The 16,572-nt window shown below is 39.1% G+C and overlaps 1 protein-coding gene across 1 annotated transcript; it reads left to right on the top strand.

The window, feature by feature from the left end:
* Nucleotides 1,118-1,678, top strand: LOC107646762 (myosin-binding protein H-like). Its single transcript, XM_016350923.1, has one exon. The coding sequence runs from the start codon at nucleotides 1,118-1,120 to the stop codon at nucleotides 1,676-1,678; it is 561 nt and encodes a 186-aa protein (XP_016206409.1).

Raw genomic sequence — 16,572 nt, 5'->3', positions numbered from 1 at the left:
CCCAACCTCCAACCTCATCTTCTTCTTCTCCTCGCCCCAACTGTCATCGCAGCAGCAACCCCGGCCGCCGCCGCGCCATCATCACCGCCGACCACTCACCCTCACCTTCTCTTCCCCCTCTCACCACCACCCATCCTCTCTCTCTCTCACTCCTCTCCTCCTCCTCCCGGCCAAACCCCCACCGCGCCACCGTCTCCGCCTCCGCACCACCATCACCGCCTTCCTCTCTCTCTCTTCCCTTCTCTCTTACTCCTCTGACCGACTCACCCTCTCACCATCGCCGTCCCTCCGCCCTTCAGTTTCTCGAACCACCGCGTCACCGTTCACGGCGGTGCCAATCTGTCTCTGCTGCCCTATCGTCGTTTCCCCCCTTTTCCATTTTCAGTTTTCCCGGCTCCCAGGTTCCTGCTCCATTTCTGCTATCTCTGTTTCTATTTTCCCTTTTTATTTGTTCAATTATGTTAGTTCCTAGAATTGCATGTTAATTAGCTAAATTCCGATTTTGCATGTTAGGTTAGATAGAAATACTTGCGGTTAGGTAGCTAGGACTGGATAAAGGATTCTAGGCCTGATAAGTGCTCCGTATGTGCTTACTTGCTGTTTGTCTGTTTGAATGTTGTATGCTGATTTTGGACTGCTTTTTATGCACTTCTTGTTGCCTGAATGCTGTACCACTGCTGCTGTGCTTAATTGATGCTGCTTTCTTACTGTTTGTGCTATTCTGCTATCCGGGAACGTCCAATTTTAAGCCGGAATGCTGCCCGATTTTCAAGGAAATTAGTTTCATTTTGATCTTTATTTCAGTTTTGGGCAAAATTTCCGTTTCCTTTTTGACTTCCCGGATTTGCACAATCATCGTGAACATGAACCGCAATTTCTCGTTCAATTGAGCCTATATATAATCATATCACTAATCCACTTTTCTAAGACTTGGCAGATGATCTTCGCCCACTACGTCCTGCCTACCACCCACTTTTCTGAGGTCCCCATGGAGATGCTTTTGCTGATCGGGTGTGTTATGGAGGGGAAGGATGTCTCCTTCCCTAGACTTATCCGACAGTGCATGTGGCGGGCGCATATTCGTGGCCTACTTCCGTTTCCTACATTGGTCACGAGTATGGCGGCCTTAGCTGATGTCCCATGGTCGGATGATGATGTGCGACCACCACCCGCTGATGCAGATGACAGGGAGGTTACTATCCCCTGGGGTGTTTGGGTGCACGAGAAGCCACCTGCTAGCCGCCGCTCTCGGGCTAGAGCTGTCATAGGGACGCCTTCACCACCAGCCCCTGCAGCTGGCCCATCATCTTCTACAGCCGCAGCTCCTCCACCATCTACAGACCCTCCAGCAGCACCTGAGCCTACCTATCTCCTGGTCCAGCGTCTCTTCCAGTTCTTAGAGCGAGAGCGACACCATGTTAGACGCCGTTTGGATCGGATGGACCAGGCACTTATCTCTCTAGGCGCTGAGCTACCTCCGCTTCCCGATTCTCCGGCCTCCGATGAGCAGGATCATCAGGAGGAGGACGGGGAGGCACCAGCTCAGCAGGATGCCCCTGACACTACAGAGCCAGCGCACATGGAGGCACCACCTCAGACACAGGAGACTCAGCCGGTCCTACAGCCACAGTTAGAGCCAGAGCCTATCGTTGTACCTCCCACTGATCCTCCGGTTTAGCATCGAGGACGATGCTTGGTTTTAAGTGTGGGGAGGGCACCGGTAGCATTATTTGGGAACCGGTGAACTTTTTCGGCCTAGTTATCTCATTTTGCACATCCTTGTATATATTTCGATGCATTTGCATTTCTAGTTTGCTTTGGATACTCTTATTGCTTATTTTGGATTTTAGATATTTTGATGCTTCTAGATATTATTGGATGCTTTAGGATATTTTTAGATGTTTTGGATGATAGATTCCGAACTTTTAGTTGGATTCTTCTTTTTTTTATACACTTTGTTTATCTTTGTTTTTAGTTCGTAGTTGTGATTAGAAATCATACTTTGGATTGCAAATATTTAGTCACCCTTTTTGCATGAGAAATTGGTTGAGTGAAAAAGGAAAGGGTGAACTAAGAAAATCTTTGAACTTTTCAATCACAACAATGCTTAGTCAAACATTGAGATTTTTCAAGAAGTTTAAATATAGGGCTTAACCCAATTGATTGAAAGAGAATTTTTGAACTTGCTTGAATTTCATACCTTGTGAAGCATGTATTGAATTGAGAACACAAGCTTGTGAGACTTGAGCCTATTGATGTGGTTACATTTTATAACCACCTATTTTCCATTCTTGTGTGAAATTGTTCTCTTTCCATGACTTCGGTTTATAAATTTTAGGGGTTTGTACTTGTGACAAACAACTTTTTGTATGAAAGGATTAGTGATTGGTTTAGAAACTATACTTTACAACGAGATTTCATTAGTGAAATTCTAAACCGTCAAAAATCCAATCGTCAGAGGTATACAGATGCTACTCCCATATGCAGCTGTAATGGGGTTAGCATATGACCCCAGAGTCCTTCTAGACTGTTCATTTCCACTTATGTCCATGATGGAGAAAAGGGAATTGATATGGATTGCAATTAAATTATATTTTTAAATTTTATTTTATTTTTTTAAAGTAACCGAAAAAAAAAACAAAATAAATGGAAGATAAAATAAAACTTTCAAAAATTAGAAGAAAATGAAATAAAAGCAAATTGAAAACTAAATTAATTAATTAATTAAAAAGATTATAAAATTAGCATTCAAAAAGATATGATTGAAAATTATTTTGAAAAAGATATGATTGAGAAGATATGATTGTAAAAAAAAAAAAGATATGATTGAAGAAATTAGAAAGATTTGATTTTTGAAAAAGATTTGAAAAGATCAATTTTTGAAATTAGAATTTTGACTTGACTAAAAAAAAGATAAGATTTTGAAAATCTTTGACTACTTTAATGCCAAATTTCGAAAATTATGAGTAAAATAAGGAAAAGATATTTTTTTTAATTTTTGAACTTTAATGAGGAAAGAGAAAAACAACAAAATGACACTAAACTTAGAAATTTTAGATCAAAACAAAGAGAACAAACAAGAAAACTTTGAATGTCAAGATAAACACCAAGAACACTTTGAAGATCAAGATGAACACCAAGAACAAATTTTTGAAAAATTTTTAAGTAAATAAAAGCACAAGGGACACCAAACTTAAAATTTTTAGAAAATCTAACACAAATTTTCTGAAATTTAAAGGAAAACACAAAGAAGACACCAAACTTAGAATTTTTAAAGATCAAGAAAGAACTAAGAACATGCAAATTCGAAAAATTGAGAGAAAATAAAAGCATGCAATTGACACCAAACTTAAAATATGAAACTATACTCAAATAAAAGACTCAAATTTAGTGACTCTAAACCAACAAAAATAAATTATTCCTAATCTAAGCAACAAGATAAACCGTCAGTTGTCCAAACTCGAACAATCCCCGGCAACGGCGCCAAAAACTCGGTGCACGAAATCACAATCATACTTTTGCAATTCCGCACAACTAACCAGCAAGTGCACTGGGTCGTCCAAGTAATACCTTACGTGAGTAAGGGTCGATCCCACGGAGATTGTCGGCTTGAAGTAAGCTATGGTTATCTTGTAACTCTTAGTCAGGATATCAATAATTCTTAGATTTAATTGTTAAAAGTAAAAGAACATGAAATGAATACTTGTTATGCAGTAATGGAGAACTGGTTGAGGTTTTGGAGATGCTCTGTCTTCTGAATTTCTGCTTTCTTACTGTCTTCTTCTTCATACACGCAAGGTTCCTTCCATCGCAAGCTGTATGTTGGTGGATCACCATTGTCAATGGCTACCATCCGTCCTCTCAGTGAAAATGGTCCAAATGCGCTATCACCGCATGGCTAATCATCTGTCGGTTCTCACTCATGCTGGAATAGGATCCATTGATCCTTTTGCGTCTGTCACTACGCCCAGCACTTGTGAGTTTTAAGCTCGTCACAGTCATCCTATCCCAGATCCAACTCAGAATACCATAGACAAGGTTTAGACGTTCCGGATCTCAAGAATGCTGCCAATTGATTCTAGCTTATACCACGAAGACTCTGATCTGAACCAGGAGGCTAAGAGATAAGCACTCAGTCTAAGGTAGAACGGAGGTGGTTGTCAGGCACGCGTTCATAGGTTGAGAATGGTGATGAGTGTCACAGATCATCACGTTCATCAAGTTGAAGTACGAGTGAATATCTTAGAATGGAAGCAAGCGTGATTGAATGGAAAACAGTAGTAATTGCATTAATTCATCAAAACACTGCAGAGCTCCTCACCCCCGACCATGGGGTTTAGAGACTCATGCCATAGAAGATACAATATGAAACATGTAGAGTGTCATGAGGTAGAAGATGAATCACTAAAAGTAGTTTTTATAATAAACTAGTGACCTAAGGTTACAGAAAATGAGTAAGCTAGAAGAGTTAGTGTAAAAATCCACTTTCGGGGCCCACTTGGTGTGTGCTTGGGCTGAGCATTGAAGCTTTCACGTGTAGAGACCTTTCTTGGAGTTAAACACCAGCTTTTGTGTCAGTTTGGGCATTTAACTCCAGTTTTCATGCCAGTTCTGGCGTTTTGACGCCAGAATTTCTATGCTGACTTAAAATGCCATTTTTGGCCATCAAATCTCAAGAAAAATATGGATTATTATATATTGCTGGAAAGCCCAGGATGTCTACTTTCCAACGCAATTGAGAGCGCACCGATTGGGCTTCTGTAGCTCCAGAAAAGCCACTTCGAGTGCAGGGAGCTCAGAATCCAACAGCATCTGCAGTTCTTTTTCAGCCTCTGAATCAGATTTTTGCTCAGGTCCCTCAATTTCAGCCAGAAAATACCTGAAATCCCAGAAAAACACACAAACTCATAGTAAAGTGTAGAAATGTGATTTTTGAATAAAAACAAATAAAATCATAATAAAGACTAACTAAAATATACTAAAAACATACTAAAAATAATGCCAAAAAGCATATAAATTATCCGCTCATCATTAACGTTTTTGTGGCCCAACCAAAAGGAAATCAAGGCGCGACACACACCAAAGGGAGCAGCGAGGTTCGAAATGGGGACCAAGAGAAGCGCTACAAGGCTTGGCACAAGAAAATTGGCCAAAATGGCTTCAGCAGGGCTCGAAAGTGGGAGCCTCACTCCAAAGCAAGGGGCACTACGTTAGATTTCCTAACTAGGCACTATGCCAAGAAGTTTGGCACGAGCCTGGGACAAAGCCATTGAGCGCTGCGTTACCTTTCTTAACTGAGCGCTCCACTGGAAGGTGGCCCTTGGTCCAATTTCAATCAAAAGCCAAGTTTGGATCCACTTCTTCACCAATTTGAAAAGCCCACTCCAAATTCTGAAAATAAAAAATAGAAAGTGTATAAATAGGAGTTAGTTTGATTTGTAAAGGACCTTCTTCTAATTTTTAGCTCATTTTTCATTTTTTTTAACTTTAGTTTTCATTGAGAGCTCTGAAACGGAGATTGGATCTGAGTCTTGCTCTCTAGTTTTCATTTTACTTTCTTCTGCAACCTCTACTTTCTGCTTCAAATTTTGGATTGAGATTGAAGGAATACTATTTCAAGTCTTGATCTGAAATTCATTTTTGTTCTTTTTCTGCAAAATTCTGAGAATTGAGAAATTGGTTTTGAGTTTCATTTGATGTTTCATTTACATTTCTTCTGCAATTTATTTTCTGTTTGATCAAGGGTGTAATTGAGATCTAAATCTGTGTTCTAATCTCATTGCTCCTCTTAGATCTTCAATTTTTCTTTTAGATTTCATAATTGAGTTGAATTTTCTTTCTGTTTACTTCTTCAAGAAATTTTCCTTTTCTATTTAGATCTTCTGCAACTCATTTCATCTTCCACTTCTCTGAATGATTACATTTTACATTTTCTTGTTAAATTCTAAATCCCAGCTCCCAAATCCTTTTAATCTTCCAGCAATTTAAGTTTCTCAGCAATTTAGATTCAGCAATTTAGATTCAGTAATTCTTGTGAGTAATTACTACTTGATGTGACCCGGTACACTTGCTGGTGAATTTTGTGTTGGAATCTAATTTCCACCCATCATTTATTCCGCTTGAATATGATTTGCTAGAAACGGATGGTCAACTTAGGATGCTCTGTGGGTTAAAGAGTAGAAGAGATATGATTAGTGGTTGGCATCATAATTCTTGATTCATTATGGTTGAAAGCTTAAGGTTTAGGAGTAAGGATGGGTGTGCTACTCAATTGAAAGGATCTAAGGGAGAGCTTTGGTGCTTGAATAAGAATTCTTCAACCTTGTCACCCAAATGGAAGCACGAAGATCAAGAAGAAAGGGTGTTGAAAAACAAGGTTTGGGACCCCGGAATACACATCAACCATCATCAATCTTGGGAACTTGTCACTTGCTTGAGATCTATTGGGAGCTTGGTGCGCCTAGTTTGGGATCCTGGAGGCTATTGAAAATGCAAACATTGGTGGAAATTCAAGGAAGAGTTCAAGCATAAGCCACCATAGCAAGGATCTCACCAAATGTGCAACTTAAGGACTTAAAATAAAAGTGCTAGGTGGGAGACACCCCACCATGGGAAGGTTTGATATCATTCTTGTCTATATTGCTCTTGGATGTTAGTTTGCTTAGTTAGATTTTTCTTGTAAGTTGCATATTTGAATAGTTAATAAAGTTGTTTTGAATTGCATATTTGCTTTGAATTGCATTTTTTGTTTGAATTGCTTAGTTGCATGTTTAAATAGTTTTTAGAGGTTAGTAATTTTGGTAATTTTGATTTTGGTTAGTTTTTAGAAATGTAAATAGTGGGTAGGAGAGTCCTGTTTCTGTTTTATGCTTCTTTAAAAAAAAAGTCCCCTCACGCGTACGCTTGACCCACACATACGCGTGACCCCCTAAATTTGAACGTGCCATGATCGTGCATGGATTGTGCCATCGCACGGTCCAAACAGAGACTCGTGTGAGGACCGTGCTGGTTTGATGCGGGGCGCACAACCCTTTTCACGCATACGGGTCGCCCCATAAACTTGAATCATGAATTTTTTATGCTGGCACTGTGCCATCGCACGATCCTGATTGAGAGTTGTGTGCGTGGTGGGTGGAAACTGTGCGTCTAACACAAATTCTTCCCACGCGTACGTGTGACCCATGTATACACGTCACCTTCTATTTCCCCTTCTCATGCCTATGCGTGCCAGACGCATACCCGTCGCATCCCATTTTTGTCACTCACGCGTACGCGTGACATTCCGCATACGCATGACCCCTGCCTTGTTTCACACACTCTTCTTTTCTTTTTTTTTTTCTCTATTTCTTTTCTTTTTTTCTCTTCTCCTCTCTTCTTCCCCTCTCCAACCATCATCTACTACTACCATTTACCTTCCACCATCATCTCATCTAGTTAGTTAATTAGTTAATTAGTTAGTTAGTTAGTTAGCTTAATTTTTGTTTTAGGTGATGGGTGTTGGATTATTGATTTAATTTGCTGATTTGCTGTTATTGCTGTTGATTACTGACATGATGCTATTTTAACATCGTTGTCATTGATATTCATTGTTGGATTTCTTTGTTGAGGTTATACTTTGTTGCTTGGTATTGAATTCTTCATGCTTAACATTTGTTAATATCAAGTACTATTGACATTGCTTTCAAAGCATTCTAAATCTTTTGAATTGCATGTTTTGGTCACTATGTGATTTAAATTCTTTCACCATGACCAGGAAATTTTTTTATGTTGGATGATATGCATTTATCTTAATGCTTTATGTTGCTTGATCATAGGCATCCGTATGTTATGCTTATGCCTTAATGACATGTTAATCCTTAATTGTCTAACTATGTGCTTTACACATACTTGAAACTATTCATTTTGGCATAATGCTTCATTTGTGAAATTGGATCGCAAGCTCATCTAATGACATCTTTTTGAAATTCTCAAGCTATATGGACCATGCTTGCTATGTGATTGATTTTAACTTCTATCTCTCTTTTCTTAAGTTCATAGCAACCATGTTTCCCATTCTATGTCAATTAGGTAATACAAACAAACTTCAAGGTGTGTCATTGATTGATGTGCAAGTTTCATATCTCATTTGGTTCATTAACTCTCTTGCACATCAACCAATGTTCATTCAATATCCATTTCACAATTGCGTGATTATTGCTTGAATACTTTTATGCTTCTTTATTACTTGTTTGGTTGTCTTAACCTACAAGTTTTTCTTTGAAGTATTTCAAACACGCTAAAATGAGTGAAGTGCATGTTTCTTTTGTATAAATGTGGCATAGCTTTTAAATGCTAGTGTGTCTGTTCTGAACCGCGTGCAACCTAGAATTCACGCACTATTTTTCTTAATGTCACAAACTGATTCACTCACTTCATTTTAGTGATTATCACCTCATTCCAACAATGAATGCTTCCTAGCTTTTACATTTACTCGTCTTACTATCCTTTTTTCTATCTTTTAGGATGATTCACCGTAAGCAAAAAGGGAAGCAAAAGAAAGAACATGCAGCAGCCGGTTGATCCACCAGCTAAAGGTGGCAATCTGTGAAGTCGCCAAATCCCCCTTGCTCATCTCTGAATGCACCGAGGACGGTGTAAACCTTTAAGTGTGGGGAGGTTGTCCGACCAATCGGCCATTTTTAGGTGAAAATTTTTAATCCAAACACTTTTACATTTCATTTTTTTCTTTTCTTCTTCTTCTATCACTAGGTCTTTTAAAATTTTTAGTTGAATTTTTTTAGTTTGCATATATATAATAAGCTTAGTCAAAATAATGAAAATTTCCAAGAAATTTATCTATAGGGCACCCCAATTGATTTGAAGGAAAAAATTTTTCATTGAACTTGCTTGAATCATATATTGTGGAACATATTTTTGAGCAAAGAACGCATAAGCTTGTGAGTTTTTGAGACTAATTGTGTGGTTGCATCATATAACCACTATTTTCCTTCTTGTGAGTTATTCTCTCTCTATGATTGTAATCTTTGATTTGTTTGATTCTTTATGTCCATTATTTAGTGTATAAATGCATTTATATGATTGTGTCCTTCATTTCAAATAGCTCACTTACCCAAATAGCCTACCTTTTATCCACCTTTGTTAACCAATTTTGAGCTTGTTTTAATCCCTTTTGTTCTTAATTCTAACACATCACTACCCCTAAGTGAAAAATAATATATGTCCTTAATTTGGATCTTTGATTAGCTTAGGCTAGTGAGAGTGTATATCATTTAAGTGCGAGAAGTTTAGGAACATTGGTTGATATAAAAGTGTGTTTTGTAGTTTTGTTGAAAATTTTGAGAATTGGGTACATACTCATTCATGACATAAAATTCACACCCCCATTCAAAATTGGTGAATTAGTTCTTTTGGCAAGCGCACCAAAATTATCATCAAGTAATAAGCCACAGTGGAGTGGGATCGTATCCACAGAGATTGGCAAATTCGAGCAGTTTTAATCAATTGATGAATTAGTCAAGCGGATCAATAGGATTGTAAAGTGCAGAATTGTAAATGACATAAATGTAAATGACTATAATATAAAAAAAAGCAATAAAGTGCAGGAATATAAATGGCAGAATGTAAAGTGCAGAATCATAAATGACTTGAATATAAATGGGAATGGGGAATTGCTGAATGTAAAAATAAGCTATAAAGAATTGGATAGATAAGAATGGGGAAATTCATTGAGATTGGGAGATGTTGTCTCTTTGGATCAAATCTAGCTTATATCCTCTTCAATCATGCAACTCATTGACCTCTTAGCAATCATGATTGATTGAGCCCCAATCTCTTGGTGACTCAATCTCTCAGATCTTGATCAATAGCCAATTCCTTGGTCTAATTGCTCATGAAGAGAGATATGCTTGGTCCCTGATTATACCACACACCATTATAGGTCCAAGTAGAGGGAGGATTATATGTCACATATCCAAACACCAAAACCCAGATTCTACTCAAGTGTGAGAAGGGATTTCAAGCATGGTTTCATGTTTCCTTTCCCAAGGTTCCCATGAAACCCAATTGCATTCAATCTCTTTCCCAAGATAATTGAATACTAAGCATTAAAAACGAAATTCCTTCTAGAAAATCAAAGAGAAGATGAAGAGAAGAAGAATTTCACTATTATCAATCCATCAAGTACAACAGAGCTCCCTCTCTCAATGAGAGGGAAGTTAGCTACTCATAGCTCAAAAAGTACTCAAAAGTGAAGTGTAAAAGTGGATCTAAAACTGACTTCTTAACCCCCATCTTCAGTACTCCTTGGGGGTATTTATACTACTCCTAGTAAAATAAAAGAATTACAAAACTGAAAAAGGAAAATTACATTTTGGAGGGAAAAGAAAACACTCAATAAGCGTGACTTCTCAGCTGGCGTGTGGCTAGCGCTTTTCTGGCGTGTCACGTGCCCTTCACTTCTAGCTTGGCGTGCCAGACCCAATCCTTCAAGTGGCACGCTCGTCCCTTTAACAACCTTGGCATGCCACGCCTTCGAACTCAAGTGGCACGCCATAGTGGAATTCTTGTGTTGGCGTGCCACGCCTTCGAACTCAAGTGGCACGCCCCTTGCCTTTCTCACTTCTCTTTGCCTCTGGAAACTTGAACTGGAGTGCCATGCCCAAGGTTTGGCATGCCATGCCCTTGCTCTATGCTTGGCTAGTGATGAGCGGATAATTTATACGCTTTTTGGCATTATTTTTAGTATGTTTTTAGTATATTTTAGTTAGTTTTTATTATGTTTTTATTAGTTTCTAAATAAAATCACATTTCTGGACTTTACTATGAGTTTGTGTGTTTTTCTGTGATTTCAGGTATTTTCTGGCTGAAATTGAGGGACTTGAGCAAAAATCTGATTCAGAGGCTGAAAAAGGACTGCAGATGCTGTTGGATTCTGACATCTCTGCACTCGAAGTGCATTTTCTGAAGCTATAGAAGCCCAATTGGCGCGCTCTCAATTGCGTTGAAAATTAGACATCCTGGGCTTTCCAGCAATATATAATAGTCCTTACTTTGCCCGACATTTGATGGCCCAAATCGGCGTTCCAAGTCAGCATAGAAATTCTGGCGTCAAAACGCCAGAACTGGCATAAAAGCTGGAGTTAAACGCCCAAACTGGCACAAAAGCTGGCGTTTAACTCCAATAAAAGCCTCTACACATGAAAGCTTCAACGCTCAGTCCAAGCACACATCAAGTGGGCCCTGAAGTGGATTCTGCATCATTTACTCATTTCTGTAAACCCTAGGTTACTAGTTTTCTACAAATAGGACCTTTTGCTATAGATTTTTTAAAAAAAAAAACACACTTGATCATACTTTTGATCTTGGTTCTTCTGGTTCCCTCTCTGGGGCCGAAGCTAATGATCACCATTATCACTTTTGTATTTTCAACGGTGGAGTTTCTACACACCATAGATTAAGGTGTGGAGCTCTGCTGTTCCTCATGAATTAATGCAAAGTACTATTGTTTTTATATTCAATTCACGCCTACTTCTTCTCTAAGATATACACTCATTCTTCAACCTGATGAATGTGATGATCTGTGACACTCATCATCATTCTCACCTATGAACGCATGCCTGACAACCACTTCCGTTCTACATGCAAATAAACTTGAATGTGTATCTCTTGGATTTCTAATCCAAGATTAGAACCTTCGTGGTATAGGCTAGAATCAATTGGTAGCCATTCCTGAGATCCGAAAAGTCTAAACCTTGTCTGTGGTATTTCGATTAGGATCTGGGAAGGGATGACTGTGACGAGCTTCAAACTCGCGAGTGTTGGGCGTAGTGACAGACACAAAAGGATCAATGGATCCTATTCCAACATGATCGAGAACCAACAGCTGATTAGCCGTGCGGTGACAGCGCATTTGGACCATTTTCACTGAGAGGACGGGAGGTAGCCATTGACAACGGTGAAACCCAACATACAGCTTGCCATGGAAAGGAGTATGAATGATTGGAAGAAGGCAATAGGAAAGCAGAAGTTTAGGAGGAACAAAGCATCTTCATACGCTTATCTGAAATTTTCACCAATGAATTACATAAGTATCTCTATCTTATTTTATGTTTTATTTATCTTTTAATTATCTTAAACTCCATAACCATTTGAATCCGCCTGACTGAGATTTACAAGATGACCATAGCTTGCTTCAAGCCGACAATCTCCGTGGGATCGACCCTTACTCACGTAAGGTTTATTACTTGGACGACCCAGTGCACTTGCTGGTTAGTTGTGCGGAGTTGTGACAAAGAGTTGAGATTACAATTGTGCGTACCAAGCTGTTGGCGCCATTGATGATCACAATTTTGTGCACCAAGTTTTTGGCGCCATTGATGATTACAAAACCCCCCACTTTCAAACTCTAAGTTTGGTGTTAGGAGGCCACAACCAAACTCTAAGTTTAGTGTTAAGAGGCCATCATCATGCTCTGAGTATCTGTGAGGCTCCATAAGAGCCCACTGTCAAGCTACTGACATTAAAGAAGCACTTGTTGGGAGGCAACCCAATTTTACTTATCTATGTAAAATTTCTATTTTCCATTGTTATTTTATGTTTTCTGTAGATTGATGATCATGTGAAGTCACAAAAACAATTGAAAAAGCAAAAACAAACTGAAAAACAGAATGAAAAATAGCACACCCTGGAGGAGAAGCCTACTGGCGTTTAAACGCTAGTAAGGGTAGCAGAATGGGTGTTAAACGCCTAGTCTGGCACCATTCTGGGCGTTTTTAACGCCAGAAATGGGCACTAGACTGGCGTTTAACGCCAGGATTGGCAGCAAAGGGCGTTTCGCAAGCCTAATTGGTGCAGGGATGAGAAATCCTTAACACCTCAGGATCTGTGGACCCCACAGGATCCCCACCAACGTCAACTCACTCTCTCTTTTTTTCACACCTTTTCATAATACTCTTCCCCAAATACCCTTCACCAATCACCTCAATACCTCTTCCCCAAAAACCCCTCACTTATCAAATCCTACCCTCTTCTCCATAAACCCTTCACCAATCCACATCCATCCATCATAAACTCCACCTACCTCACCCTTCAAATTTAAACCACTTTCCCTCCCAAACCCACCCATACATGGCCGAACCTTACCCTCTCCCCACTCCTATATAAACCCATCTTCACCCCTTCATTTTCACACATCTTAAACACTACTTCTCCCCCTTGGCCAAAATACTAACCCCCCCTACATCTCCTCTATTTCTTCATCCTCTACTCTCTTCCTTCGTCTTTTGCTCGAGGACGAGAAAACCTTCTAAGTTTGGTGTGGTAAAAGCATTGCTTTTTATTTTTCCATAACCATTTATGGCACCTAAGGCCGGAGAAACCTCTAGAAAGAGGAAAGGGAAGGCAAAAGCTTCCACCTCCGAGTCATGGGAGATGGAGAGATTCATCTCAAGGGTACATCAAGACCACTTCTATGAAGTTATGGCCAAGAAGAAGGTGATCCCCAAGGTTCCTTTCAAGCTCAAAAAGGGTGAATACCCGCTACTTTGTCAAGGTTAGCCTTCCCTCATCTCATTTGTCACCTTTACAATTCAGCTGGAATTGACATAGAGGAAGACATCCTCATTGATGAGGACAAGCCCATCACTAAGAAAAGGATGGAACAAACAAGAGATCCCACTCATGGACAAGAGCATGAGGAAATTCCTCATCATGAAATCCCTGAGATGCCTCAAGGGGTGCATTTTCCTCCACAAAATTATTGGGAGCAAATTAACACCTCCCTAGGAGAATTAAGTTCCAATATGGGAAAACTAAGGGTGGAACACCAAGAGCATTCTATCCTCCTTCATGAAATTAGAGAAGATCAAAGAATCATGAGAGAGGAGCAACAAAGGCAAGGAAGAGACATTGAGGAGCTCAAGCACTCCATAAGATCTTCAAGAGGAAGAACTAGCCGCCATCACTAAGGTGGACCCGTTCTTTAATTTTCTTGTTCTTTATTTTCTGTTTTTCGAATTTTTTATGCTTTATGTTTATCTATGTTTGTGTCTTTATTACATGATCACTAGTGTCTTAGTGTCTATGTCTTAAAGCTATGAATGTCCTATGAATCTATCACCTTTCTTAAAAGAAAAATGTTTTAATCACAAAAGAACAAGAAGTACATGATTTCGAATTCATCCTTGAAACTAGTTTAATTATTTTGATGTGGTGATAATACTTTTTGTTTTCTGAATGAATGCTTGAACGGTGCATATTTTTTAATTTGTTGTTTATGAATGTTAAAATTGTTGGCTCTTGAAAGAATGATGGAAAAGGAGAAATGTTATTGATAATCTGAAAAAATCATAAAATTGATTCTTGAAGCAAGAAAAAGTAGTGAAAAAAAAAGAGAAAAAGAAAAAGCAAGCAGAAAAAGCCAATAGCCCTTAAAACCGAGAGGCAAGGGCAAATAAAAAGGATCCCAAGGCTTTGAGCATCAGTGGATAGGAGGGCCTAAAGGAATAAAATCCTGGTCTAAGCGGCTAAACCAAGCTGTCCCTAACCATGTGCTTGTGGCGTGAAGGTGTCAAGTGAAAACTTGAGACTGAGCGGTTAAAGTCAAGGTCCAAAGCAAAAAGAAGAGTGTGCTTAAGAACTCTGGACACCTCTAATTGGGGACTTCAGCAAAGCTGAGTCACAATCTGAAAAGGTTCACCCAGTTATGTGTCTGTGGCATTTATGTATCCGGTGGTAAATGCTTAGGGTCACAGCCAAGACTCATAAAGTAGCTGTGTTCAAGAATCAACATACTGAACTAGGAGAATCAATAACACTATCTGAATTCTAAGTTCCTATAGATGCTAATCATTCTGAACTTCAAGGGATAAAGTGAGATGCCAAAACTGTTCAGAGGCAAAAAGCTACTAGTCCCGCTCATCTAATTGGAGCTAAGTTTTATTGATATTTTGGAATTTATAGTATATTCTCTTCTTTTTATCCTATTTGATTTTCAGTTGCTTGGGGACAAGCAACAATTTAAATTTGGTGTTGTGATGAGTGGATAATTTATAGGCTTTTTGGCATTATTTTTAGTATATTTTTAGTATATTTTAGTTAGTTTTTATTATGTTTTTATTAGTTTTTAAATAAAAATCACATTTCTGGACTTTACTATGAGTTTGTGTCTTTTTCTGTGATTTCAGGTATTTTCTGGCTGAAATTGAGGGACCTGAGCAAAAATCTGATTCAGAGGCTGGAAAAGGACTGCAGATGCTGTTGGATTCTAACCTTCCTGCACTCGAAGTGGATTTTTTGGAGCTACAGAAGCCCAATTGGCACGCTCTCAATTGCGTTGGAAAGTAGACATCCTGGGCTTTCCAAAAATATATAATAGTTTATACTTTTCTAGAAATTTGATGGCCCAAATCGGCGTTCCAAGTCAGCATAGAAATTCTGGCGTCAAAACGCCAAAACTGGCATAAAAGTTGGAGTTAAACGCCCAAACTGGCACAAAAGCTGGCGTTTAACTCCAAGAAAAGCCTTTACACGTGAAAGCTTCAACGCTCAGCCCAAGCACACACCAAGTGGGCCCTGAAGTGGATTCTGCATCATTTACTCATTTCTGTAAACCCTAGGTTACTAGTTTTCTACAAATATGACCTTTTGCTATAGATTTTTAAAAAAAAAAACACACTTGATCATACTTTTGATCTTGGTTCTTCTGGTTCCCTCTCTGGGGCCGAAGCCAATGATCACCATTATCACTTTTGTATTTTCAACGGTGGAGTTTCTACACACCATAGATTAAGGTGTGGAGCTCTGCTGTTCCTCATGAATTAATGCAAAGTACTATTGTTTTTCTATTCAATTCACGCCTACTTCTTCGCTAAGATATACACTCGTTCTTCAACCTGATGAATGTGATGATCTGTGACACTCATCATCATTCTCACCTATGAACGCGTGCCTGACAACCACTTCCGTTCTACATACAAACAAGCTTGAATGTGTATCTCTTGGGTTTCTAATCCAAGATTAGAATATTCGTGGTATAGGCTAGAATCAATTGGCGGCCATTCCTGAGATCCAGAAAGTTTAAACCTTGTCTGTGGTAATCCGAGTAGGATCTGGGAAGGGATGACTGTGACGAGCTTCAAACTCGCGATTGTTGGGCGTAGTGACAGACGCAAAAGGATCAATGGATCCTATTCCAACATGATCGAGAACCAACAGTTGATTAGCCGTTCGGTGACAGCGCATTTGGACCATTTTCGCTGAGAGGACGGGAGGTAGCCATTGACAACGGTGAAACCCAACATACAGCTTTCCATGGAAAGGAGTATGAATGATTGGAAGAAGGCAATAGGAAAGCAGAAGTTTAGGAGGAACAAAGCATCTTCATACGCTTATTTGAAATTCTCACCAATGAATTACATAAGTATCTCTATCTTATTTTATGTTTTATTTATCTTTTAATTATCTTAAACTCCATAGCCATTTGAATCTGCCTGACTGAGATTTACAAGATGACCATAGCTTGCTTCAAGCCGACAATCTCCGTGGGATCGACCCTTACTCACGTAAGGTTTATTA

Source organism: Arachis ipaensis, chromosome B06, assembly GCF_000816755.2.
Source record: "Arachis ipaensis cultivar K30076 chromosome B06, Araip1.1, whole genome shotgun sequence".
NCBI classification, from domain to species: domain Eukaryota; kingdom Viridiplantae; phylum Streptophyta; class Magnoliopsida; order Fabales; family Fabaceae; genus Arachis; species Arachis ipaensis.
This window is presented reverse-complemented; position numbering and strand designations above follow the sequence as displayed.